This window comes from Poecile atricapillus, chromosome 4 (assembly GCF_030490865.1).
Source record: "Poecile atricapillus isolate bPoeAtr1 chromosome 4, bPoeAtr1.hap1, whole genome shotgun sequence".
Classification (NCBI taxonomy): domain Eukaryota; kingdom Metazoa; phylum Chordata; class Aves; order Passeriformes; family Paridae; genus Poecile; species Poecile atricapillus.
In genome coordinates this window covers 75,998,156-76,024,044 of record NC_081252.1, presented here as the reverse complement: position 1 = coordinate 76,024,044, position 25,889 = coordinate 75,998,156, and the positions used below count along the sequence as shown (strand labels likewise).

Sequence of the window (25,889 nt, the reverse complement as noted above, 5' to 3'; positions counted from 1 at the left end):
ACAAACCAACCCCTGCTGCTTTTCCTGGGAGGCAGGCAGGCTGCATGAGCAACCAGGAAAAGAAAACAAAGGGAAAAATAAAAAGCTCTTCCTAAAGCTCAGGGCACTTCTCTGAAACACCAGTCCCTAAAAATCCTACCATAACCACCCTGGGCAGCAGAGCAGGGCCAAAAATGGACATTAAAATGAAAACAAAGGTACCACACTCCTGCTCAGACAAATTCCAGCATTTTATACATGAGCTGGACACACTCCAAAGAGATGCACAAACCATGGCAATTCCAGGGCAAGCTCTCCCAGACAATCAGAGCTGCAGAGCCCGAACCTCCTCAGCCCTGAGCCCTGATCCTGCCCCAGCACCGACACTTCCACACCCCCAGACCCTTCCCAGGCTCTTGTGGAGAATATCCTGTGCCCACCACTCTGATTTCCCCCGGCATCCTCACCTGCAGGAATCCTGGAGCAGCCCCTTCCCTCTGAGCCAGCACAGGGACAATTCCCTCCCTCCTGCCCCAGGAGCCTCTCAAGGCCAGCTCCACGTGGGCAGCACCCAGCACACACTCCCAGTGCCTGAGGATGTTCCAGGGACACCCAACTCCTGCCACAGGAACAATCTGCACCTCCACAAATACCCTGTGGAAAGAATTCCTCCAGACAATCCAGATCCAGGAGCTCTGGGCACTTTCTCACAGCAACTCTCCCCTCACATCTCTTCCTTCACACCTTCCTCTGGGACATCTGCAGCTGAGTGTCACCCACACAGCCAAATCACCCCAAAATTCCTGGGAAAACCACAAAAAGAGCCATAAACACCCCAAGAGCAGGTGCAGCAGCATTTCCCCCAGCCTGAGCTGGTTTGTACCTTGGCTTGTGCAGGTTGCCTGGTCTTTGGGAGCAGCTCTGCCTTCATTCCCTCCATCCTGTGCTGGGTCTCTTCATCCCTGTCTGGCCCAGACTCCTGGGACTGGCTGGCCAGTTTCAGCTTCACCCAGGCTGCCAAAAACACAAACCACGAGAGGTTTCCTTTCCCATTTAGTGTATGAGAACAGTTTTTAACTTAAATCAAAGCTGTGCATTTCCAGTTACCCCAGTTGAGAGAACAAGGACCACATCAAATTCCAGAGCTCCTGGAATGACCAGGAATAATACAGTGTAAAATGGCTCCTTGAATCCAAGACTCTTTCCTTGTCCTGTCATCTTCATAGTTACAGACACAAGTCAGAGCTCACTCACACAATCCTTTCCCACATTCCTGACTTAATAATTATGTGGACAAAGTAATTCTTTACAGTGATGTCAGGAACATAAGGTTTTCAAACTGGAGAAGCCCAGTACTACCACAGCACAGATTACAGGAGAGCGTCCCTCACCGGAGCCCTGTCCCATTAAGGCACAAATTAAATTAAAACACAAACAATCCCCTCGGAGGCAGGGAGCAGCCTCAGCTCTGCTCACAGCCACCTCCCATCACACCCTGATACAATCCCACAATTTGGATGTGCCAAACCCACGTTCTCACCTCGGATTTTCCTCTCCTGCTCCTCGGCGTCCCTGAGGATCTGGCGGGCGGCGGTGCCCGGGGCTGCCGGCCCCAGAAGGCTCCGGACGCGGGCGGCCAGGGAGTCACCGCTGTCCTGGAGAGCTCCATGGAACGTGCCCGGCTGTGCCCGGGAGCCGCCCAGGAGGCTCCTGACACGGGCACTGAGCGAATCCCCACTGCTGCTGTTCTCCAGACCCCCATGGAACATGCCTGGCTGTGCCCCAGTGCTGCCCAGGAGGCTCCTGACACGGGCACCGAGTGAATCCCCACTGCTGCTGTTCTCCAGACCCCCATGGAACGTGCCCAGCTGTCCCTGGGTGCTGCCTGGCTGTCCCTGGGTGCTGCCCAGGAGGCTCCTGACACGGGCACCGAGTGAATCCTCACTGCTGCTGTTCTCCAGAGCTCCATGGAACGTGCCCGGCTGTCCCTGGGTGCTGCCTGGCTGTCCCTGGGTGCTGCCCGGCTGTGCCCGGGAGCTGCCCAGGAGGTTTCGGACGCGGGCACCGAGCGAATCCCCACTGCTGCTGTCCTGGAGAGCCCCCCGGAACGTGCCTGGCTGTCCCTGGGTGCTGCCCAGGAGGTTCCAGACACGGGCACCGAGTGAATCCCCACTGCTGCTGTCCTCGCTGCTGCTGCCCCGTGTCCCCTCCGCCCCTCCGGCCCAGCCCACAGAGCCCCGGGAGCCGCCCGGGAGAGCGGGGCCAGTGCCCGGGAGAGCGGGGCCGGTGCCCGGGAGAGCGGGGCCGGTGCCCGGGAGAGCAGGGCCGGTGCCCGGGAGAGCGGGGCCGGTGCCCGGGGGCTGCAGGGGAGGAGGGCCCGGCTGTGGGGCCGAGCTCAGGCCGCTGCTGGCCCCGCTCTGTGCCAGCCCCACACGGACAGCCGGGCTCCCGGGCACAGCGCTGCACCCCTCCGGCTCTGCCCTGCCCGGCCTGGGCTGCGGGGCCGCTCCCCTCAGCCCTTCCCGGCGCTGCAGGCTGGAGGGATCTCCCCATCCCCGGTGGCAGCTGCCAGGACCCGCAGGATGGAACCCCAGCCCCTCTCCCCACACACCCCTCTGGGTCACGGGCTCAGGGATCCGCTCCTTCCCCACCCTGGGGTCCCTGGGATGGGGCTCCTTCCCAGGCAGGGCCGGGGGAGCCTCCCCGGTTTCCGTGAGGGAAGCTGAGGGGAAGGCAGGCCGGCCCCAGCCGGCAGCCAGACCCTCGGCCCGTGCCAGCAGCTCCCGCAGCTCCCGCAGGGCCCCGGAGCCCATCGGGGAATCTCCTTCCCAGCCCTGGCTGCTCTCACTTCCCCCGCTGCACCTCTGGGACCCTCTGTCCAATTCCACTCCATTCCCAGCTCCAGACAAAGCCCCGGCAGCCCATCCCTGCAGGCTCCCGGGCTCACGGTCAGCAAAGGGAACCCGAGCGCTTGTCCCCCCATCCCGGGCACCTGTCCCACCATCCCAGGCACCTGTCCCCCCATCCCGGGCACCTGTCCCCCCATCCCGGGTACCTGTCCCACCATCCCGGGTACCTGTCCCACCATCCCGGGTACCTGTCCCACCATCCCAAGCACTTGTCCCCCCATCCCAAGCACTTGTCCCACCATCCCAAGCACTTGTCCCCCCATCCCGGGCACCTGTCCCCCCATCCCAGGCACCTGTCCGCCCATCCCGGGTACCTGTCCCACCATCCCAAGCACTTGTCCCCCCATCCCAAGCACTTGTCCCCCCATCCTGGGCACTTGTCCCCCCATTCCGAGCACTGTCCCTGCCCGAGGAGCAGCTGGGCACGTCCTGCTCTTCTCCAGCAGATCCTGGAGAACCCTCCACACCCTGGGCTGGGGACATGGGGACAGCCAGCCCTGGCTGGGGACACAGCACACTGCCCTGGCTCTCTGGGTGCTCCCTGGACAGCTCCTGGGGGGACAGCACTGCCTGGGAGCCCCCGGGAAGGGACACGCTCCCCGGGGATGCCGCCCTGCCACAGCCGGCCTCGGACATCTCGAAGGCTGGCAGCAGAGTACCTGCAAAGGAACACAACACTCAGTCACCTGCAGGCTCCAGAAACATCCCTGCTGTGCTCCAGGGCACAGAAACGGAGGGAACAATTCAAATACTGGAAAATATTTAAGATAATAATATTTATCCTGTTCTTAGGATGAGACTTGGGCTAAGATTTCTGTGAGAATTGTCTCCTGAAAGAAATCTCAGGAGTATTTCACATAAATATCAAAGAAAATACTAAACTTATTGAGGAATTATGGAATATCCTGAGTGGGATGGGGTCATCCATCTGACCTCTGGCCCTGCAGAGTCCCACCCTGTGCAGCCCTGGGAGCAGTGGCCAGGCTCCTGAAGCTCTGGCACAGTCGGGTGTTACGAAGCCACACCAGCTTGGGTGAGGATGATGATGGGTGGATGGATTTAGGAACAGATCTGGTCAGTTATAAAAGTACACTGAACAAATCCCAGAATGCAAAAGGAACCAAGAATTATTCCTCTCCCAGGAAGGAGAAGTCCTGTCCCATTCCCTCAATCTCAAGACACCATTTCCATCTGAGCCGTTTCCTTCTGAAGGACTCTTGGGCAAAGAGAAACGCAGGGAACAAAGCCAGCGTGCCCTGCAGTGCCCTGCAGTGCCCCACAGCCCCGATCCCTCAGGTCTGAACACTCCCAATGCCCACATCTCCTGCTGAGGATGAGGAAGGTGGATCCCAGGACAGCCCCGAGGCACAGGAGGGTGAGCTCTGTGCCCTGCCCCTACCCTGTGCCTGCGGGGGGAGCCTGGCCAGGCAGCCCAGAGGATCCTGCAGGCTCCTGAGCTCCGAGGGGGAGAACTCCAGCTCCCACAGGGGCCTGCGGGGCACGAAGGGCGCCAGGATGCTGCCAGGGGACTGCTCGATGCCCAGGTTCCGCAGGTAGATCTGGAAAACACGGAATAACCGACGCTTAGGCAATGGATGGACCCTGGGCTGGCAGAGCTTTCACCCCGAGCCTGGGCACTGCAGGAGTGACAACTCTCTCAGCTTCAGCCTCACCTGCTGAAAATTCCATTTCCCAGCTGGAAGGAGAACACAAAGGTTTGGTTTAAAACCTCCCCAAACTGCCCAGAAAACACTGCCAGGCTCGGGAATTCAAGGCAGCAGCTGGGAATCTCCTCATTTTTTAGGACAGGTTTGTTCAAGACTGACAGGCAAACAGTCGGGAGGACTTTTGTCAGAGCTGGTTTACACACAGATATTATAGGCAGGAAAAAAAAGAGCCATAATTTTCCTTGACTTCATCACCTGTAGAGCAAATTAATTTCAACTCATCCACACTATGTCCTAAACTAGCCAGGAAAATTAAATAAATTACCTTACACATCCCAGCCAACTCCATCTCCCATGATTTTGTTATAAACCTCCACATTAACAGCCCAATAAGTGACCTGATCTCCTTCACCTTCCAGTGATTTATGGGAGCAGAATTCCTCAGAACTAGGCTGGAGAATGTGTAATTATAGCCAGGAACAGAAGTCATCTCTCTGTCTCATGAATTTCATTTCAAACACCCTCCCTCCAATATTTATATTTGTTTCACCACGGGTTTGCAAAGACAACAGAGTGAAAAGAGCTTCCAGAGCACATTCCCAAAGACCTGATGATTATGGAGTCATCCTGTGAGAGGAGCAGCCTCTTACTCAGAGGATAATTTGTTTGTCACACCATAAATCTGCATCTCATTTGCTATTAATGCACAGTGCTCTCCATGGCCTGCAGCCCTTTCCAGGCACCAGGAAATTGGGAATAGCCACACAGGATGGGAAGGGGGGAATGAAGAGGCTCTGAAGGTCCTTTATGAGGAACACATCAAGAATTCACAACTGAGGCCTCAGAAACTGGAACAGTGTGAAAGAGCAGAATGAGGAAATCACAGAAAAGGAGAAATTTCATTTCCAAGGAGCTGAGTTTGCAGAGCTGGGGGTGGAGTTCAGCTCTCTTCACTCGGCACCTGAGCCTCAGCCTCACCTTTGGATAATGATCTGAGAGAGCCCCCAACCCTCCCTTCCCTTTCCTGCTGCTCCCCTGACACCCCTGGGAAAAACAAGACACCTTTCCCACTCCCAGCCCTTTCTTGTCCATGTTAAATATTACCAGAAGTTATTTTTCCAGCTCTGTTTAAGATAAGCTGAACCAATACCATGAATGAAATTCACTGTAGCAGAACCCTGTGTAAAACCATTTGTTTTGCCTTGTAGTGATTAGATCCTCCCTTAAAAGGGCAGTGGGGGAAATGGAAAAGTGAAAATGGAAGAACTGGAATGGAAAAGTGAAAAACAATGGAAAACTCTGGAAAAAAAAAAGTATAGCTGAAAAAAAATAGGTTAACTCTGGGGAAAAGTGGATAACTCTGGAAGCAGAGTTAAATTAGAACAGAACTTACCGGAATCCTTTCTTCAATATTCAACTCTTCTTTCTCAGGAGTCTGCAGTGCTGCTCCAGGGGGGATGGAGCTGTTCTCTCCTGCACTGGGGCAGGGCCTGGGCACCACCAGGGAGCCCAAACCAGAGCCTGGGACCCCCTGAGGCTCCCCAGAACCGACAGCAAAATCCAAACTCTCCAAGGAAACGGCTCCAAAGTTTTCCACGATATCGTGTCCAGTGGGAATATTCAGGTTGAGGGACTGATTTTCCTTTTCCTCACAATCCTCGTGCTCATCATCCTTTGTAAGGAGCTGAGCAAGGCCGCACACAAACACATCTGGGGCTGAGCTTCTCCTGGTGCCACCGTGCCCAGCTCCAGCCCTCCGTGCCAGGGAGCCCATGGAGGAGCTCTGGGAGCGTCCCAGTGTGGGGCTGGGGTGTCCTGGGGGCTCCTCACTGCAGCCTGGGCTGGTTCTGAACGAGGCTGTGCTCTCACTGCAGCCTGGGCTGGTTCTGAACGAGGCTGTGCTCTCACTGCAGGCTAGGCTGGTTCTGACTGAGGTTCTGACCAAGGCTGTGCTCTCCCTGCAGGCTGGGCTGGTTCTGAACGAGGTTCTGACCAAGGCTGTGCTCTCACTGCAGGCTGGGCTGGTTCTGACCGAGGTTCTGACTGAGGTTCTGCTCTCACTGCAGCCTGGGCTGGTTCTGACCGAGGTTCTGCTCTCCCTGCAGGCTGGGCTGGTTCTGAACGAGGTTCTGCTCTCACTGCAGGCTGGGCTGGTTCTGACTGAGGTTCTGACCAAGGCTGTGCTCTCACTGCAGGCTGGGCTGGTTCTGACTGAGGTTCTGACCAAGGCTGTGCTCTCACTGCAGGCTGGGCTGGTTCTGACTGAGGTTCTGCTCTCACTGCAGGCTGGGCTGGCTCTGACTGAGGTTCTGCTCTCCCTGCAGGCTGGGCTGGCTCTGGCCAAGGCTCTGCTCCTGCTGCAGGAGCTCAGGGAGGCGTCAGAGCGGGATCTGCCCCGAGCTGGACCGAGCAGGAGGCTTTCGAGAGGGAAATGCGAGCTGTCCAGAGAACCTGCCCCACTGGAGGAGGGAGCAGCGCAGTCCTTGGGATCCCCAAGGCTCTTCTGTCCTGCTAAAATACAGCTTGCAGCCCTGGGAAGTGAGCTGGAGGCTTTCCTTGCAGGGGGAAGCGCTCCTGGGACACCTGAGCTGTCAGGAACCTGCTCCGGCTGGCTCACGTGCCAGGCTCCCACCTTCTCCAGGAAACCCAGCGAGGGGCAGGACTGGATCCTGCCACAGCCTGGGGATTCCAAATGTCCACAGCCTTCTTCCACTGCACCCTGGGGAGGATCTTCCCTCCCTGGTCCAGGAGCAGGGGACTCCCCCGAGGCTTCCTCATCGGAACGGGAAAGAGAGGCCCGAAGATCCGCAGGGATGGCCGGGACTCCACGTCCTTCTGCCCTCCCGCTTTTCTCCAGGAACACCCCAGGGGTGGACTGGAAGTTGGGACGAGCCAGGTGAAGGGAGAAGGAGCCCTCAGCTCCCAGGCTGAAGGAAGGGGAGATCTCTGTGACTTTGTGTCCCCTCTCTATGGAGAGCTCGGAGCCGGTCAGCTCATGGCTGCCTGCGGCGGGCTCTGCTCCCCCCGGCCAGTGCCCAGGGCACCCCGAGGTGCCCCCAGCCGTGTCCTGGGGCTGGCTGGGGGGCACAGCCGGCTCCTCTGTGCCCAGCCTCGCTGCTGGCTGCCTCAGCATTGCTGGGAGCAGCTCCTCGGGAGCAGCTGTGAGCCCCCAGCCCCTGGGGCCAGCGGGCAGCTGCAGCCCCCCCTCCTGCCCCGGCCCCTGGCCTGGCTCAGGGGCTGCTGCACAAGGAGCACCCTCAGCTCCCCACCTTCCAGAAGGGTCTTTCCTCGAGCCATCACAGAAATTATTCCACAAACCAAGCTCAGGCACCTTCTTTCCTTTTTCCTGCTTCTCCAGGACTCCACTCCCAAGCACTTTTACCTTTTCCTGCCACGCCCCCCTTTCACTTTTCTCTGAGAATTTGGTCAGTGCGGTTTTATAGGAGGAGTTTCCTGAGGATGAGGATTCCTCCTCCTGCCCTGGGGACTCCCTGTCCCTCTCTGACAGCTCAGAGGCAGCAGCTGGGCCATCACTGCCCTGGGAGGAGCGTCCAGAGGAGTGTCCAGAGTGTCCAGAGTGTCCAGAGGGGTGTCCAGAGTGTCCAGAGTGTCCAGAGGGGTGTCCAGAGGGGTGTCCAGAGGGGTGTCCAGAGGGGTGTCCAGAGTGTCCAGAGGGGTGTCCAGAGGGGTGTCCAGAGTGTCCAGAGGGGTGTCCAGAGTGTCCAGAGGGGTGTCCAGAGCAGTGTCCAGAGGGGTGTCCAGAGGGGTGTCCAGAGGGGTGTCCAGAGTGTCCAGAGGAGTGTCCAGAGGGGTGTCCAGAGTGTCCAGAGGGGTGTCCAGAGTGTCCAGAGTGTCCAGAGGGGTGTCCAGAGCAGTGTCCAGAGGGGTGTCCAGAGGGGTGTCCAGAGGGGTGTCCAGAGTGTCCAGAGCAGTGTCCAGAGGAGTGTCCATCATTCCCAGCCGTGCTCCAGGGCTGCTCCAGTCCCTTTCCCAGTCCCTTTCCCAGTCCCTCCTCTGGAGCTGCCTGTGCTGGCTGTCCCCTGCTCTGGGGCCCTGGTCCCTCCTGCTCGGTGTCACTGTCCCCCCTGCCCAGCGGCTCCCCAGACTGGGAGCTCTGGGAATCAGCTCCAGGATCTGCGTGTCCCACGGACTGGGAGTGCTGGGATGGACTGGGAAGGGCTGGGCCCCTCAGGGCTGCGCTGCCAGGGATGTGGGAAGGCTCTGAATGATCCAGGGATGCTCCAGAAACATCCGGGATTCCTCTGGAAAGGACAAGAAAAGTGAATTTCTGATCATTTCTTTTATTTCAACATCTCTGGCTTAAATCAGAGGCAAAAGAACTGCAGGTGACAGCTGGGGGTCAGCAATATTCACACAAATACCCATAAATGCATCCCCTAAAGGGGCAAAAGGAACACAAAGAAATATCAAAACTCTCCTATAAAATAAAAGCTGAAAAATGATGTCACAATAATATCAATCTCTACTTACTATAGCAATATTTTTCCATCTCTTTAGGACTGAAACATTTTTCACTGACACGCTGTTATTAGTTAAATAAATTAAATATGCAGTATGTACTTACACATATCTCAGCTTGTCTATGAGCTTTTCATATAAATCACCTGCTCATTATATCATTATATCATTATATATATCATTATCTCAATTATTCTTTTAAAGGGTATAAAAGCAGCCAGATCTCAGATAAGCAACAAATTCCTATAAAGCTCTAATACTCACATTGGGGATTGCTTAATTAATAGTTCCTTTATATTAAACATACCATAAATGTTATTTCATGCAAGCAGAGCACCTCGAAATGCAGCTGACAAAGCCTTTTAGTGGAACAGCTCTTTTTTTATGCATTTTAACCCCAAATTTGTATTGTAAATTCCACATATTGTTCCAGCATACAGAAACCACAACACTGTCCGTGTACATTTTACTCCTGCAAATACAGAAACCTGATTTGTGTCCCCAAAATTTCATTTTTGAAAGCTCCAGAGATGTTGAAGAGGGTGGAGCTCCTCATTTTCCTGGGGTACCTCAGCATGACAAGCTCAGAAGAGCCTGGTCCTGATTTTCCCTTGCTCAGACTCTTCCAAAGGCAAAATCCCGAGGTTTTGTCCCTCCACACACACCCAAATCCCAATTTCTGGGCCCAGAAGCCCCATCCCACCTCAAGGGAAGGAAATCCATCTGGGATCCCTGCAGGAAGGTCTCAGCCCGCGCTGGGCTCAGCAGCAGGGGCAGGCACGGGGAGAAGCGGCTCTCCTGGAGATCTGGGACAGGGAAAAACACCAGCAGGACAGTGAGAGCAGGCAGCACAGCCCTGCATTCCCAGTGATCCCAGTCCTGCATTCCCAGTGATCCCAGCCCTGCATCCCCAGTGATCCCAGCCCTGCATTCCCAGTGATCCCAGCTCTGCATTCCCAGGGATCCCAGCCCTGCATTCCCAGAGATTCCAGCTCTGCATTCCCAGTGATCCCATCCCCAGTGATCTCAGCCCTGCATTCCCACTGATCCCAGCTCTGCATTCCCAGTGATCCCAGCCCTGCATTCCCAGTGATCTCAGCCCTGCATTCCCAGAGATTCCAGCCCTGCATTCCCAAAGATTCCAGCTCTGCATTCCCAGAGATCCCAGCCCTGCATTCCCAGAGATTCCAGCCCTGCATTCCCAAAGATTCCAGCCCTGCATTCCCAAAGATTCCAGCCCTGCATTCCCAGTGATCCCAGCCCTGCATCCCCAGAGATTCCAGCCCTGCATTCCCAAAGATCCCATTCCCAATGATCCCAGACCTGCATTCCCAGTGATCCCAGCTCTGCATTCCCAAAGATTCCAGCCCTGCATTCCCAGTGATCCCAGCTCTGCATTCCCAGTGATCCCAGCCCTGCATTCCCAGAGATCCCAGCTCTGCATTCCCAGTGATCCCAGCCCCAAATTCCCAGAGATCCCAGCCCTGCATTCCCAGAGATTCCAGCCCTGCACTCCCAGTGATCCCAGCCCTGCATTCCCAGTGATCCCATTCCCAGTGATCCCAGCCCCACATTCCCAGTGATCCCATTCCCAGTGATCCCAGCCCCACATTCCCAGTGATCCCAGCCCCACATTCCCAGTGATCCCATCCCCAGAGATCCCAGCCCTGCATTCCCAAAGATCCCAGCCCTGCATTCCCAGAGATTCCAGCCCTGCATTCCCAGTGATCCCAGCTCTGCATTCCCAGAGATTCCAGCCCTGCATTCCCAGTGATCCCAGCCCTGCATTCCCAAAGATCCCAGCCCTGCATTCCCAGAGATTCCAGCCCTGCATTCCCAGTGATCCCAGCTCTGCATCCCCAGTGATTCCAGCTCTGCACTCCCAGAGATTCCAGCCCTGTATTCCCAGAGATTCCAGCCCTGCATTCCCAGTGATCCCAGCTCTGCATTCCCAAAGATTCCAGCTCTGCATTCCCAGTGATCCCATCCCTGCATTCCCAGTGATCCCATTCCCACATTCCCAGTGATCCCAGCCCTACATTCCCAGTGATCCAAGCCCCACATTCCCAAAGATCCCAGCCCCACATTCCCAGTGATCCCAGCCCTGCACTCCCAGTGATCCCAGCCCCACATTCCCAGTGATCCCAGCTCCACATTCCCAGTGATCCCATTCCCAGTGATCCCAGCCCCACATTCCCAGTGATCCCAGCTCCACATTCCCAGTGATCCCATTCCCAGTGATCCCAGCCCCACATTCCCAGTGATCCCAGCCCCACATTCCCAGTGATCCCATTCCCAGTGATCCCAGCTGCAGGGAAGGGAAGGGAAGGGAATCCCATCCTTTATCCCTGAGCCTCCTCCCTCTCGGGTTGAACTGAGCTTTCTCATCCTGTACCAAATCCAGGTCTCAGCCACTGGCACTGCCATCCCAAACAATCCTGAAATTCCTGCTGGGCCATGGCCACCCTGTCCCACCCCACCTGCACCTCCCTCCCATTCCCAGGTGGGATCACACAGGATTTTATCATGGGATCACACAGGATTCCCTATGGGATCCACAGGGATTTTATCATGGGATCACACAGGATTCCCTATGGGATCTACAGGGATTTTATCATGGGATCACACAGGATTCCCTATGGGATCTGCAGGGATTTTATCATGGGATCACACAGGATTCCCTGTGGGATCCACAGGGATTTTATCATGGGATCACACAGGATTCCCTGTGGGATCTACAGGGATTTTATCATGGGATCACACAGGATTCCCTGTGGGATCCACAGGGATTTTATCCCAAAACCTTGTACTTTACAAGGCCAGGATCCCTCTCACTTCCAGGTGGGATCACACAGGATTTTATCTCAAAACCTTGTACTTTACAAAGCCAGGATCCCTCTCATTTCCAGGTGGGATCACACAGGATTCCCTATGGGATCCACAGGGATTTTATCATGGGATCACACAGGATTCCTGGTGGGATCACACAGGATTTTATCATGGGATCACACAGGATTCCCTGTGGGATCCACAGGGATTTTATCATGGGATCACACAGGATTCCCTATGGGATCTACAGGGATTTTATCCCAAAACCTTGTACTTTACAAAGCCCCACCAGCACCTCCCTCCCATTTCCAGGTGGGATCACACAGGATTCCCTATGGGATCTACGGGGATTTTATCTCAAATCCTTGTACTTTACAAAGCCAGGATCCCTCTCACTTCCAGGTGGGATCACACAGGATTTTATCCCAAATCCTTGTACTTTACAGAGCCAGGATCCCTCTCATTTCCAGGTGGGATCACACAGGATTCCCTGTGGGATCTACAGGGATTTTATCCCAAAACCCTGTACTTTACAGAGCCAGGATCTCTCCCATTCCCAGGTGGGATCACACAGGATTCCCTGTGGGATCTACAGGGATTTTATCCCAAAACCCTGTACTTTACAGAGCCAGGATCTCTCCCATTCCCAGGTGGGATCACACAGGATTCCCTGTGGGATCCACAGGGATTTTATCCCAAAACCTTGTACTTTACAGAGCCAGGATCCCTCTCATTTCCCGGTGGGATCACACAGGATTCCCTGTGGGATCTACAGGGATTTTATCCCAAAACCTTGTACTTTACAGAGCCAGGATCCCACTGGTGCTTTCCCTACTCTGTTTTTCCAGCAGCTCTGATTCCAGCAAAGGCTGTTTGGAGTTTTTTCCTTCAGGGATCCAAGTTAAAGCAATAACCAAAGCCAGCAGCCAGGGATGAATTCCAGTTTCTATCCTGCATTTCTTTGCTCTTTGGGATATTTGGTGGATTTTTTCCAGTTCATTGCTTATAAAAGCAGATGGAAATGGTTCATGCCACGAGAATAAAAGCAGCTCTAATATAGATGTAATTATCTGTGGGGTTTAGACACAACTGTATCTTTGGGAGGGTTCTCCTTTCTTTAAGCTGGTTATCTGAGAAGTGTAAATAACTACAGACATATCTGAGGGCTGCAAAAAATACTCCCAATATTCTAAACAAGCTTTTATTTCAAAGGGAAAGAGCTATTTGTGGTCAAGGGAGTGACTTCCTAAGCCAGAAATGCCATTTATTGAATTTAGGCTCGTTAGTTTCCAATCCCTCAGACAAGGCACAGTCTGCACCACCGAGAGGAGAAGAAGCAAACCAGAAAAATGATCAGCACACACAAAGAAATGCAGTTTTCATCCCATCAGCTCCACCCCGAGCATCACCTGAGCAGGGGCAGCCAACCACAAGGAAACCTTGCTCATTAATTTTCAATTTCATCCTTCTAATTAACTTTTTTAAAATTACTTTAGAACTCTAGGTAGTGAGAGAATAATTACCCAGATAGAAATAACTGAATTTACAACACCAAATATGATTAAAATGCTTTTTTTGGAATCTTAGAGAGAGGAAATGAGATGTAGGTTAAATAAATAGGTGTAAATAGTTATTGCTGAGCAATGTGGCAGCAGCAGGAACTGCAGAGGGTGCAATCCTGACTGGAAAACAGAGCTGGAGGAGAAAATAAATTCTGATACACGTGGAAGTGGAAAAAAGGAGATGAGAGAAGGAAGGAAAGCAAGGGAAAGGGGAAGAAGGAAGGGAGGGAGGAAGGAAGGGAAAGGAGGGAAGGAGGGAAGGAGGGAAGGAGGGAGGGAGGGAAGGAAGGAAGGAAGGAAGGAAGGAAGGAAGGAAGGAAGGAAGGAAGGAAGGAAGGAAGGAAGGAAGGAAGGAAGGAAGGAAGGAAGGAAGGAAGGAAGGAAGGAAGGAAGGAAGGAAGGAAGGAAGGAAGGAAGGAAGGAAGGAAGGAAGGAAGGAAGGAAGGAAGGAAGGAAGGAAGGAAGGAAGGAAGGAAGGGGAGGAAGGGGAGGAAGGAAGGAAGGAAGGAAGGAAGGAAGGAAGGAAGGAAGGAAGGAAGGAAGGAAGGAAGGAAGGAAGGAAGGAAGGAAGGAAGGAAGGAAGGAAGGAAGGAAGGAAGGAAGGAAGGAAGGAAGGAAGGAAGGAAGGAAGGAAGGAAGGAAGGAAGGAAGGAAGGAAGGAAGGAAGGAAGGAAGGAAGGAAGGAAGGAAGGAAGGAAGGAAGGAAGGAAGGAAGGAAGGAAGGAAGGAAGGAAGGAAGGAAGGAAGGAAGGAAGGAAGGAAGGAAGGAAGGAAGGAAGGAAGGAAGGAAGGAAGGAAGGAAGGAAGATAAAGAGGATAAATCACTCAGGATATATTCAGGATAACTCACTGGGACACAGCAGCTCCTCAGAGCTCTTCCACCAAAGGGCACAACCAATCCTGGGATTGGGGCAGGGATGGGATTGGAGCAGGGATGGGATTGGGGGATTGGAGCAGGGATGAGACCGGGGCAGGGATGGGATTGGGGAATTGGGGCAGGGATGGGATTGGAGCAGGGATGGGATTGGAGCAGGGATGGGATTGGGGCAGGGATGGGCTTGGGACAGGGATGGGATTGGAGCAGGGATGGGATTGGGGCAGGGATGGGATTGGAGCAGGGATGGGATTGGGGAATTGGGGCAGGGATGGGATTGGAGCAGGGATGGGATTGGGGAATTGGGGCAGGGATGGGATTGGAGCAGGGATGGGATTGGGGAATTGGGGCAGGGATGAGACCAGGGCAGGGATGGGATTGGGGAATTGGGGCAGGGATGGGATTGGGGAATTGGGGCAGGGATGGGATTGGGGAATTGGGGCAGGGATGGGATTGGGGGATTGGGGCAGGGATGAGACCGGGGCAAGGATGGGATTTATTCAGACTCTGAATCCTGATTTTAAATCAGGAGGAGGCTGGGCTGATTCCCTGTGTCTCCCTCCCTTTTCTCAAACACTCAGAACAGAGAGGTTTGCTCAGGGCTGGGACTGACAGAGCCTGGACTCCACATTCCCAGTTCCTGCCCATTAACTGGGAGCACACAGGATTTCCAGTGCATTTGGTCTGCTCAGTGCACATTCACTCCGAATTTTTCACTGTTCCACTTGGCAATACTGAGCTGGTTAATTTGGATACAGAATTGCATTAAAGATGTGTTTTTTAAGAAACATTAAACCAGCTGGAATCTGAACTCTATCAGCTCTGTTAGATGGACATTCCCCCCTCCCAAATCTTGTTTTCTATTTAAAATGGCATTAGTGAACAAATAATATTAATTTCAGTTATCAAATCAGACTTGTCAGCTGCCATCAGGACACACTTCATGTGGCAGAACTGGCACCTTCCTTTTAGTCATGCAAGAGAAGAGGAAAACAAGCTTTTCTGATTTCAGATTAACTTCTCCACTTGGAGTGAAAATGTATTTTCAAGCTAAATTGAAAAGCAGGAGTGATTAAAGAAAAGGTTTTTCCACACCAAAAAAAAAAAAAAAAAAAACAAACCCTGGGTGTGCTTTGGAAATGAAGAAACAAAGAGGACTAAGGGAGGGAACAGAAAATAATTGGGAAAAAAAAGCTGTCAAAAACAGATGTTGCCAATCTTTTGTGTACACAGATGAATAAAGTAAATGTGCATATCCAGACACACACACCCCCCACAAATCACAACATTTGATGATAAATCAGCGCTTTCAGGCTCTATTATAGCAACAAAAACCTGAGTGCCACTACATTTGTATTAAGAAACTCAAAGAGATGAAAAAGTGACTGAACATTGTGCAAGCAGAGGCAGAACAGGGAAATCTGCACTGAACCATTCATTCCCTGCCCCACGTGGAACTCCAGAAATCCAGAAGTTTCCAGAAATCCCAAAGCTCCTCCACAGAAGCTCAAGGATGAGGCAGGAATTTCCCAAACAATCAAACCCTCAGAGCAGACCCTCAACAGAGGCCAGGGAAGGGAGGGAGGTGCCCCAGGCCAGGCTGGAGCAGCCCAGGACAGCGCGAGGTGGCCCTGCCATGGATGGGTGGGAATGGATGGGCTTGGAGCTCCTGCAGCCCAAACCTTTCCCAGTTCAACATTCCTGACCCAAACCATTCCCAGTTCAACATTCCTGACCCAAACCATTCCCAGTTCAACATTCCTGACCCAAACCATTCCCAGTTCAACATTCCTGACCCAAACCATTCCTGACCCAAACCATTCCCAGTTCAACATTCCTGACCCAAACCATTCCTGACCCAAACCATTCCTGACCCAAACCATTCCCAGCTCAACATCCCAAATCCAAACCTTTCCCAGTTCAACATTCCTGACCCAAACCATTCCCAGTTCAACATTCCTGACCCAAACCTTTCCCAGTTCAACATTCCTGACCCAAACCATTCCCAGTTCAACATTCCTGACCCAAACCATTCCCAGTTCAACATTCCTGACCCAAACCATTCCTGACCCAAACCATTCCTGACCCAAACCATTCCCAGTTCAACATTCCCAAACCATTCCCAGTTCAACATTCCTGACCCAAACCATTCCCAGTTCAACATTCCTGACCCAAACCATTCCCAGTTCAACATTCCCAAACCATTCCCAGTTCAACATTCCTGACCCAAACCATTCCCAGTTCAACATTCCTGACCCAAACCTTTCCCAGTTCAACATTCCTGACCCAAACCATTCCCAGTTCAACATTCCTGACCCAAACCATTCCCAGTTCAACATTCCCAACCCAAACCATTCCCAGCTCAACATTCCTGACCCAAACCATTCCTGACCCAAACCATTCCCAGCTCAACATTCCTGACCCAAACCATTCCCAGTTCAACATTCCTGACCCAAATCTTTCCCAGTTCAACATTCCCAAACCATTCCCAGTTCAACATTCCTGACCCAAACCATTCCCAGCTCAACATCCCAAATCCAAACCATTCCCAGTTCAACATCCCTGACCCAAACCATTCCCAGCTGAACATTCCCAATCCAAACTATTCCTGACCCAAACCATTCCTGACCCAAACCATTCCCAGTTCAACATTCCTGACCCAAACCATTCCCAGCTCAACATTCCCAATCCAAACCATTCCCAGTTCAACATCCCAAATCCAAACCATTCCCAGTTCAACATTCCCAATCCAAACCATTCCTGACCCAAACCATTCCTGACCCAAACCATTCCTGACCCAAACCATCCCTGACCCAAACCATTCCCAGTTCAACATTCCTGACCCAAACCATTCCCAGTTCAACATTCCTGACCCAAACCATTCCCAGCTCAACATTCCCAATCCAAACCATCCCTGACCCAAACCATTCCTGACCCAAACCATTCCTGACCCAAACCATTCCTGACCCAAACCATTCCTGACCCAAACCATCCCTGACCCAAACCATTCCCAGTTCAACATTCCTGACCCAAACCATTCCCAGTTCAACATTCCTGACCCAAACCATTCCCAGCTCAACATTCCCAATCCAAACCATTCCTGACCCAAACCATTCCCAGCTCAACATTCCCAATCCAAACCATCCCTGACCCAAACCATTCTCAGCTCAACATCCCAAATCCAAACCATTCCCAGTTCAACATTCCCAATCCAAACCATTCCTGACCCAAACCATTCCCAGTTCAACATTCCTGACCCAAACCTTTCCCAGTTCAACATTCCTGACCCAAACCATTCCCAGTTCAACATTCCTGACCCAAACCATTCCCAGTTCAACATTCCTGACCCAAACCATTCCCAGCTCAACATCCCAAATCCAAACCATTCCCAGTTCAACATTCCTGACCCAAACCATTCCCAGCTGAACATTCCCAATCCAAACTATTCCTGACCCAAACCATTCCTGACCCAAACCATTCCCAGTTCAACATTCCTGACCCAAACCATTCCCAGCTCAACATTCCCAATCCAAACCATTCCCAGTTCAACATCCCAAATCCAAACCATTCCCAGTTCAACATTCCCAATCCAAACCATTCCTGACCCAAACCATTCCTGACCCAAACCATTCCTGACCCAAACCATCCCTGACCCAAACCATTCCCAGTTCAACATTCCTGACCCAAACCATTCCCAGTTCAACATTCCTGACCCAAACCATTCCCAGCTCAACATTCCCAATCCAAACCATCCCTGACCCAAACCATTCCTGACCCAAACCATTCCTGACCCAAACCATTCCTGACCCAAACCATTCCTGACCCAAACCATCCCTGACCCAAACCATTCCCAGTTCAACATTCCTGACCCAAACCATTCCCAGTTCAACATTCCTGACCCAAACCATTCCCAGCTCAACATTCCCAATCCAAACCATTCCTGACCCAAACCATTCCCAGCTCAACATTCCCAATCCAAACCATCCCTGACCCAAACCATTCTCAGCTCAACATCCCAAATCCAAACCATTCCCAGTTCAACATTCCCAATCCAAACCATTCCTGACCCAAACCATTCCCAGTTCAACATTCCTGACCCAAACCTTTCCCAGTTCAACATTCCTGACCCAAACCATTCCCAGTTCAACATTCCTGACCCAAACCATTCCCAGTTCAACATTCCTGACCCAAACCATTCCCAGTTCAACATTCCTGACCCAAACCATTCCCAGTTCAACATTCCTGACCCAAACCATTCCCAGCTCAACATTCCCAATCCAAACCATCCCTGACCCAAACCATTCCTGACCCAAACCATTCCTGACCCAAACCATTCCTGACCCAAACCATTCCTGACCCAAACCATCCCTGACCCAAACCATTCCCAGTTCAACATTCCTGACCCAAACCATTCCCAGTTCAACATTCCTGACCCAAACCATTCCCAGCTCAACATTCCCAATCCAAACCATTCCTGACCCAAACCATTCCCAGCTCAACATTCCCAATCCAAACCATCCCTGACCCAAACCATTCTCAGCTCAACATCCCAAATCCAAACCATTCCCAGTTCAACATTCCCAATCCAAACCATTCCTGACCCAAACCATTCCCAGTTCAACATTCCTGACCCAAACCTTTCCCAGTTCAACATTCCTGACCCAAACCATTCCCAGTTCAACATTCCTGACCCAAACCATTCCCAGCTCCACATTCCTGACCCAAACCATTCCCAGCTCAACATTCCTGACCCAAAGCACCACCCCTGAGGTGGGATCCAAAGCATCCCACACTGGGATCCATTCCCTGATCCCACACTGGGATCCATCCCCTGTTCCCACACTGGGATCCATCCCCTGCCCCAGCTGGGATCCATCCCCTGATCCCACACTGGGATCCATCCCCTGTTCCCACACTGGGATCCATTCCCTGATCCCACACTGGGATCCATCCCCTGTTCCCACACTGGGATCCATCCCCTGTTCCCACACTGGGATCCATCCCCTGTTCCCACACTGGGATCCATCCCCTGATCCCTGGCTTCACCCAGGAGTGCTCCAGTTTTGGCAGGGATCTGCCTGGGCTCACAGCTCCCAAATTCCCCAGGGATTCCAGGGATCTGCCTGGGGCTCACAGCTCCCACATTCCCCAGGGATTCCAGGGATCTGCCTGGGCTGACAGCTCCCACATTCCCCAGGGATTCCAGGGATTCCAGGGATCTGCCTGGGCTCACAGCTCCCAAATTCCCCAGGGATTCCAGGGATCTGCCTGAGCTCACAGCTCCCAAATTCCCCAGGGATTCCAGGGATTCCAGGGATCTGCCTGGGCTCACAGCTCCCACATTCCCCAGGGATTCCAGGGATCTGCCTGGGCTGACAGCTCCCACATTCCCCAGGGATTCCAGGGATCTGCCTGGGGCTCACAGCTCCCACATTCCCCAGGGATTCCAGGGATCTGCCTGGGCTGACAGCTCCCACATTCCCCAGGGATTCCAGGGATCTGCCTGGGCTCACAGCTCCCACATTCCCCAGGGATTCCCGTCAGGACTGGGGGTGAGCAGTGCCTGGAAGCAGCAGATGAACAGGGCCAGGAGAGGAGAGTGAGGGGAAGAAGGGACAGGAGAAGGAAGGGAAGAGGCAGAAAAGCTGGGATTTGTTGCAGCCATGGAAATGCAGCCATGGAAATGCAGCATGGAAATGCACAGAAATGCATGGAAATGCATGGAAATGCAGCATGGAAATGCACGGAAATGCACAGAAATGCACGGAAATGCAGCATGGAAATGCAGCATGGAAATGCACAGAAATGCACAGAAATGCAGCATGGAAATGCAGCATGGAAATGCATGGAAATGCATGGAAATGCATCATGGAAATGCATGGAAATGCATGGAAATGCACGGAAATGCAGCATGGAAATGCAGCATGGAAATGCAGCATGGAAATGCATGGAAATGCATGGAAATGTACAGAAATGCACAGAAATGCATGGAAATGCTCACTCCCTGCAGTGGAGAGGCACCACAAGGAGCCCAATAAAGGACATTTTCCCAGGGCTGGAAACCTCATTCAGCAATTATATAAATATATAACAATTATTAGACATTATTAATAATAATTAGTTCTTGTATGAGCCCAAAGGCAGCCCCGTCCCAGGCTCTGCCTCCTGTGGCTTCACAACTTCCAAAAGCACACAAAGCTCTCCCTGCTCTCCCCTGGGGCAGAAATCAGGGAAATTTGGGAGGCTCAGGATGCATCTGGGGCACATTTGGGAGGTTCAGACAGGATCTGGGGCACATTTGGGATGTTCAGGATGGATCTGGGGCACATTTGGGATGTTCAGGATGGATCTGAGGCACATTTGGGAGGCTCAGAATGGATCTGGGGCACATTTGGGATGTTCAGGATGGATCCAGAGGCACATTTGGGAGGCTCAGGATGGATCTGGGGCACATTTGGGACACTCAGGATGGATCTGAGGCACATTTGGGAGGCTCAGGAAGGATCTGGGGCACATTTGGGATGCTCAGGAAGGATCTGCGGCACATTTGGGAGGCTCAGGATGGATCTGGGGCACATTTGGGATGTCCAGGATGGATCTGGGGCACACTGGGGAGGCTCAGGAAGGATTTGGGGCACATTTTGGAGGTTCAGGAAGGATCCAGAGGCACATTTGGGAGGTTCAGGATGGATCTGGGGCACATTTGGGATGTTCAGGATGGATCTGGGGCACACTGGGGAGGCTCAGGATGGATCTGGGGCACATTTTGGAGGTTCAGGAAGGATCCAGAGGCACATTTGTGACACTCAGGAGGGCTCAGGCCTGGAGCAGGTGTCTGGGCTGGAAGCTGCAGTGATTTCAGCACCGCTCTCTGCAGCTCCTCGTGTCAGAGCTGGGATTTTTCCTGCTGTCACTCTGAAGGTCAGAAGCCTCCTCAGTGCAGCTCTCTGAGCAGGCAGAGCTGGGCCTGTTCCTTTTTCTCCCAGCCTGCTGACAAGTCTGAATGCCACAGTCAAGCTGCCATTTGGGGGGGATAAAAAAGGAAAGCAAAACAAAAACAAAGCCTCGGCTCTGTCAAGCTGTTCCACAGAGCACTTCAGTACAACTGTCATTGTCATTCCTCCCCTCCTGACATGAAATCCAAGACACTTTTTGAGGAGGAGGAGAAGAAATAAATGAATATTGCAGCTATGGCTTCCTTCCCTCTCAGCTCTCCTGCTGTATCTGGGGATTCAGTGCACACACCAAGCTCATCTCCAGAGAGCAGCAGAGAAAACTGCACAGGAGAGGCCTCTCCCAGCTTTTATCTCATCACTCAGCCTTCTGCCTGCTCCTTAATTCCAGCTGCACTGCCAACATAAAGCTTGACAAATATCAAGAAGTTTTTCTTGATTTAACGGCTTCCAGTTCTGCAAATAACAGTGATGGGGAGAAGGGCTGGAAAATGCAGGGAACACAGGAATCCTGCCCAGAGGGTGTGGGACAAGGCATGGCCAACCTTCCACGTCCTGAGATCTGTCCTGAACCTCACCTCCCTACAAAAATGGGGATTTATTCCCTATCCACCAGCTCCCTGTGATGCACACACAGCTTTCTGAGACACCCAAGAATGGATTTCATTTCCTGCAGGGGAAGAGCTGCTCAAGACCATCTCAGAAGCAGTTCTGGAGCCAGCAGGCAGCAGCTCCTGGTGCTGTGATTGAGCCCAGGCTGTCAGTGCTGGGGCACTGAGCAGGAACTCCTCCAGCATCCGTCCTCTCTCCTCTCCTGAGTGCCACACCACAGGCAAGAGGTGCACAAAACACAAACCCTCTGAGCCACACAAATCTGCCCAAAGCCAATTGAATCCCTGCAGTGAATGGGACAGGAGACACCAGGGACAGCTGCAGCCATCGGGGTGACCCCCACCCTGCCAGGGACTGAGCCTCGGGGGCTTGGGATGAACCACAGCCCACCCAAGAGGCTCCTTCACCAAGGATGCAGCAAAGCATCATCAAAACCATCTCAAAAAATGATGAAAATGAGCAGGAGCTTCACATTTTAAAAAAGGATCAAATTCCTAAACCCCTCAGGAGCTGCTATGAGATGGATCTGGGGCAGTCCCAAGGCAATTCCCGAGGCAAGTTCAACTCCATGCCCTTAAGGGGTGTTTGAAATTCCAAACAAACCCCAAAAATCAGCTACACACAGGCAAGCTGACACAGGGAATGGCAAATTGCACAGCAGTTAACTCCAAGCACAGAGGGTTTATTTTAAAATATCACAGTTATGATATTGGCCTCTCCATTTTGTTTGTTTGAGAATAAACAGCACTGCTGGAGTGCCAGCAGCTTTAGAGGCACCTTCATCCACCAGCCTCATCCTCACCCTGGGAAACTGAGTCACAAAAGGAATGTCCTCATGGGCAGGGAACTCCTGGCTCTGCAGGGGCAGCGGGGCAAGAAGAAGCCCCTGGGCTGGGGAGCAGGGTGGAGCTTTACCAGGTGGGGCTTTACCAGGTGCAGCTTTACCAGGTGGGGCTTTACCAGGTGGAGCTTTACCAGGTGGGGCTTTACCAGGTGGGGCTTTACCAGGTGGGGCTTTACCAGGTGGAGCTTTACCAGGTGCAGCTTTACCAGGTGCAGCTTTACCAAGCTTTGGGTGCAGCTTTACCAAGCTTTGGGTGCAGCTTTACCAGGATACTCTGACTCCACGGGAAATGAATGGAAGCGAGGAAGCACCAAGGTGAAATATTAAAGCCTGGAATTTCTCACACCCATCTGTGAGTGCTGGATGTGAAAAGGAGCAGCAGAGGCACTGAGCTGGCTCAAGTCCAGTGTCAGAACTGGAAAGTCTCAGCCAAAGCCAAGGGCAGCAGTGAGGAATAAAAGCACTGGAATGGTTTGGGTGGGAGGGATTTTCAGGATAGTTCATCCCATCCCATCCCATCCCATCCCATGGATCCCATCCCATCCCATCTCATCCCATCCCATCCCATCCCATCCCATCCCATCCCATCCCCATCCCACCCCAGGGACTCCTTTCCCTGCCCCAGGGTGCTCCAGCCTGGCCTTGGGCACTGCCAGGGGTGCAAGCTGCACTCAGGGCTGTCCTTCACTGCACAGGAAAACAAGAACAAAGCTTTCCCTGGGACAAAGGGAACCCCTTCACTCTCAGGAGATCCAGGGAACCACACAAACCCCTCAGCTCATCTCCAGGGGGGCTCTGACAACAAAATCACACCAAATCCACTCTGTAAACCTCATTTCTCACCCAAGCAAGGTCCAGCCCAGGTCAGGGGAACAGTAAAATATCCATTGTGTAGCAATGGCTTTGTGCTGTCATTTCTGATGTCCCTCCACCCCTGTCAGCCCTGCAGCAGCCAGGGACACAGGGGAGACAGATTAAACTGCCAAAGAAAACCCTAAAAACGAGCTGCTCTTTCCCTTGCTGAGATGGCAGCCACAGCTTTACTCCTTGGGATCCTTCGGGGTGAGGTGGCAGGAGGGAAGGAGGAAGAGGATGGATAAACACTCCTTTTTGAGGAGAGGGGAAAAGGGTGGGGGGAATTCACACAACCAACAAGGGGAACTGGGGAGAACAAGATAAGGAAAGAAACTCCCAGTTCTATGTTGGAGTCTGAGATACAGACTGTGTGCCCTTGTTTTTAATATTTAGTTCCAAGATTCAAGGAAACACTGAATTTCATATAATATGAAATTCATGAGCATGTTTTCATGGTGATACATGAAAATAAATGTTAAAGTTAAATAGAAAAAGCTAAAAGTGTAAGTGTGTAAATTAGAAAGTTTTTTTAAATCACTGGGTGAAAAAGTTAGTTTAGAGAACAGGAGACAAGTTGGAGGATTTAAGGTGTTGTCCCTTGTCCCTTTTTCTTTCTTCTTCATGTTCTTCTCCTGGAGGTTTTTGGGTAATAGTGAGTGATTGGGTAAAAAATGCAGCAGTGCATCACAGAGGTGATGGGTCATTGGGTCATTAAGAAAAATAATATACGTGTCTATTGTTAATTGGGTAAAAATAGGTATAAAGATAAAAGAACTGTGTATTTCGAGGCCATTTTGTGCATCAGACACGAAGTGAGCCACAAAGCCTTGTTTGTACCATCAGAAGAAAGAAATGAACCAGATTGCAAAGATTAACCTTGTGTAGCCAGCCTGGAGAGAGCTGTTCAGTTTTGTGATCACCTGTTAATAAAAAAATTCTAACCTGTTAAGGAACAAAATTCTAATGAGCTCGGGAGTTTTCTTCTAATCAGAAGAACTGAGATAAGTGGGACTCCCCACAAGGGAGGATCCCAGAGGAATTCAGCCCAAAGGAGGCTGAGAGACTATGGAAAAGTTATATCCACAGAGTATTGAGCCCAAAAGAAGCAAGGAGAGAGAAATTACAGTTCTACATTTTTGGGGTACATTTTTTGGGTCACACCATTTTTCCTAACTGCATTCCAACATCTTTGGACTCACCCAGTGGCGAGGCAGGGGCTGGAGCTCCAGGAGAAGCCTGAGCTGGGGACAGCAGCCCTTCCTCCAGCGTGGGGAACTCAGCCAGGTCCGTGCAGCCGCTCTCCACCTGGGCTGCCAGGCACAACCACGAGCCCTGCAGGAATAAAAGCAGCCCTGAGAGATGGAACAAAGCAATTCTGCCTCCCAACACACACCCTGGAACGGGAAAGGATCACAGACTGATAACAAACACAGAAAAATCCCACTGAACTGACCCTGCCAGGGCTCTCCTGCCCCTGGAGACGCTCCCAAGGTGCTGAAGTTCCCTCCCTTCCTCAGCAGAGCTTTGCTGCATGAGCCAGGAGTTTTGCACCACTCAAATCCAGTGTTTTTTTAATTTAGACCAGGCTGATAACGCTCAGCCTTTGACACCTGCCAGCTGAGGGAATTCTCAGAGCAATTCAATATTTGGCAGCACATCCAGCAGATCCCTGCACCACGGTGCAAGCTCTGGATTGCACATAAAACACCTCCTTTTAATTGCAGTCACTAATTAACCCTCACCCCAAGCCACACCAGCTCAGTGTACACACTGCAGGATATCCCAGGAATATCCCAGGAGTACCCCAGGAATATCCCACTGCTCCCAGGGACATCCCAGGGAAATCCCACTGCTCCCAGGGATATCCCAGGAATATCCCACTGCTCCCAGGGACATCCCAGGAATATCCCACTGCTCCCAGGGACATCCCAGGAATATCCCACTGCTCCCAGAGACATCCCAGGGATATCCCAGGAATATCCCACTGCTCCCAGGGACATCCCAGGGATATCCCAGGAATATCCCAGGAATATCCCACTGCTCCCAGAGACATCCCAGGGATATCCCAGGAATATCCCTCTGCTCCCAGGAACATCCCAGGAATATCCCAGGAATATCCCACTGCTCCCAGGAATATCCCACTGCTCCCAGAGACATCCCAGGGACATCCCAGGAATATCCCACTGCTCCCAGAGACATCCCAGGGATATCCAGGGACATCCCACTGCTCCCAGGGAAATCCCACTGCTCCCAGGAACATCCCAGGGACATCCCACTGCTCCCAGAGACATCCCAGGAATATCCCAGGAATATCCCACTGCTCCCA

General features: G+C 52.5%; 2 protein-coding genes across 2 annotated transcripts in view; both read right to left on the bottom strand.

Moving 5' to 3' along the window:
• Positions 1 to 3,098, bottom strand: part of ALMS1 (ALMS1 centrosome and basal body associated protein) — a 32,814-nt gene extending 29,716 nt beyond the window's left edge. Inside the window, exons 1-3 of the mRNA XM_058837903.1 lie at positions 2,065 to 3,098; positions 1,520 to 1,632; positions 863 to 993 (exon numbers count right to left, since the gene is read on the bottom strand). Of these exons, the coding sequence (XP_058693886.1) occupies positions 863 to 993; positions 1,520 to 1,632; positions 2,065 to 2,792 (972 nt within the window). The 5' untranslated portion in view covers positions 2,793 to 3,098. The remainder of the gene's footprint in view (positions 1 to 862; positions 994 to 1,519; positions 1,633 to 2,064) is intronic.
• Positions 2,824 to 25,889, bottom strand: part of LOC131579230 (collagen alpha-1(I) chain-like) — a 43,136-nt gene continuing 20,070 nt past the window's right edge. Inside the window, exons 2-8 of the mRNA XM_058838864.1 lie at positions 24,763 to 24,895; positions 9,738 to 9,840; positions 6,858 to 8,817; positions 5,949 to 6,419; positions 4,288 to 4,447; positions 3,203 to 3,547; positions 2,824 to 2,906 (exon numbers count right to left, since the gene is read on the bottom strand). Of these exons, the coding sequence (XP_058694847.1) occupies positions 2,824 to 2,906; positions 3,203 to 3,547; positions 4,288 to 4,447; positions 5,949 to 6,419; positions 6,858 to 8,817; positions 9,738 to 9,840; positions 24,763 to 24,895 (3,255 nt within the window). The remainder of the gene's footprint in view (positions 2,907 to 3,202; positions 3,548 to 4,287; positions 4,448 to 5,948; positions 6,420 to 6,857; positions 8,818 to 9,737; positions 9,841 to 24,762; positions 24,896 to 25,889) is intronic.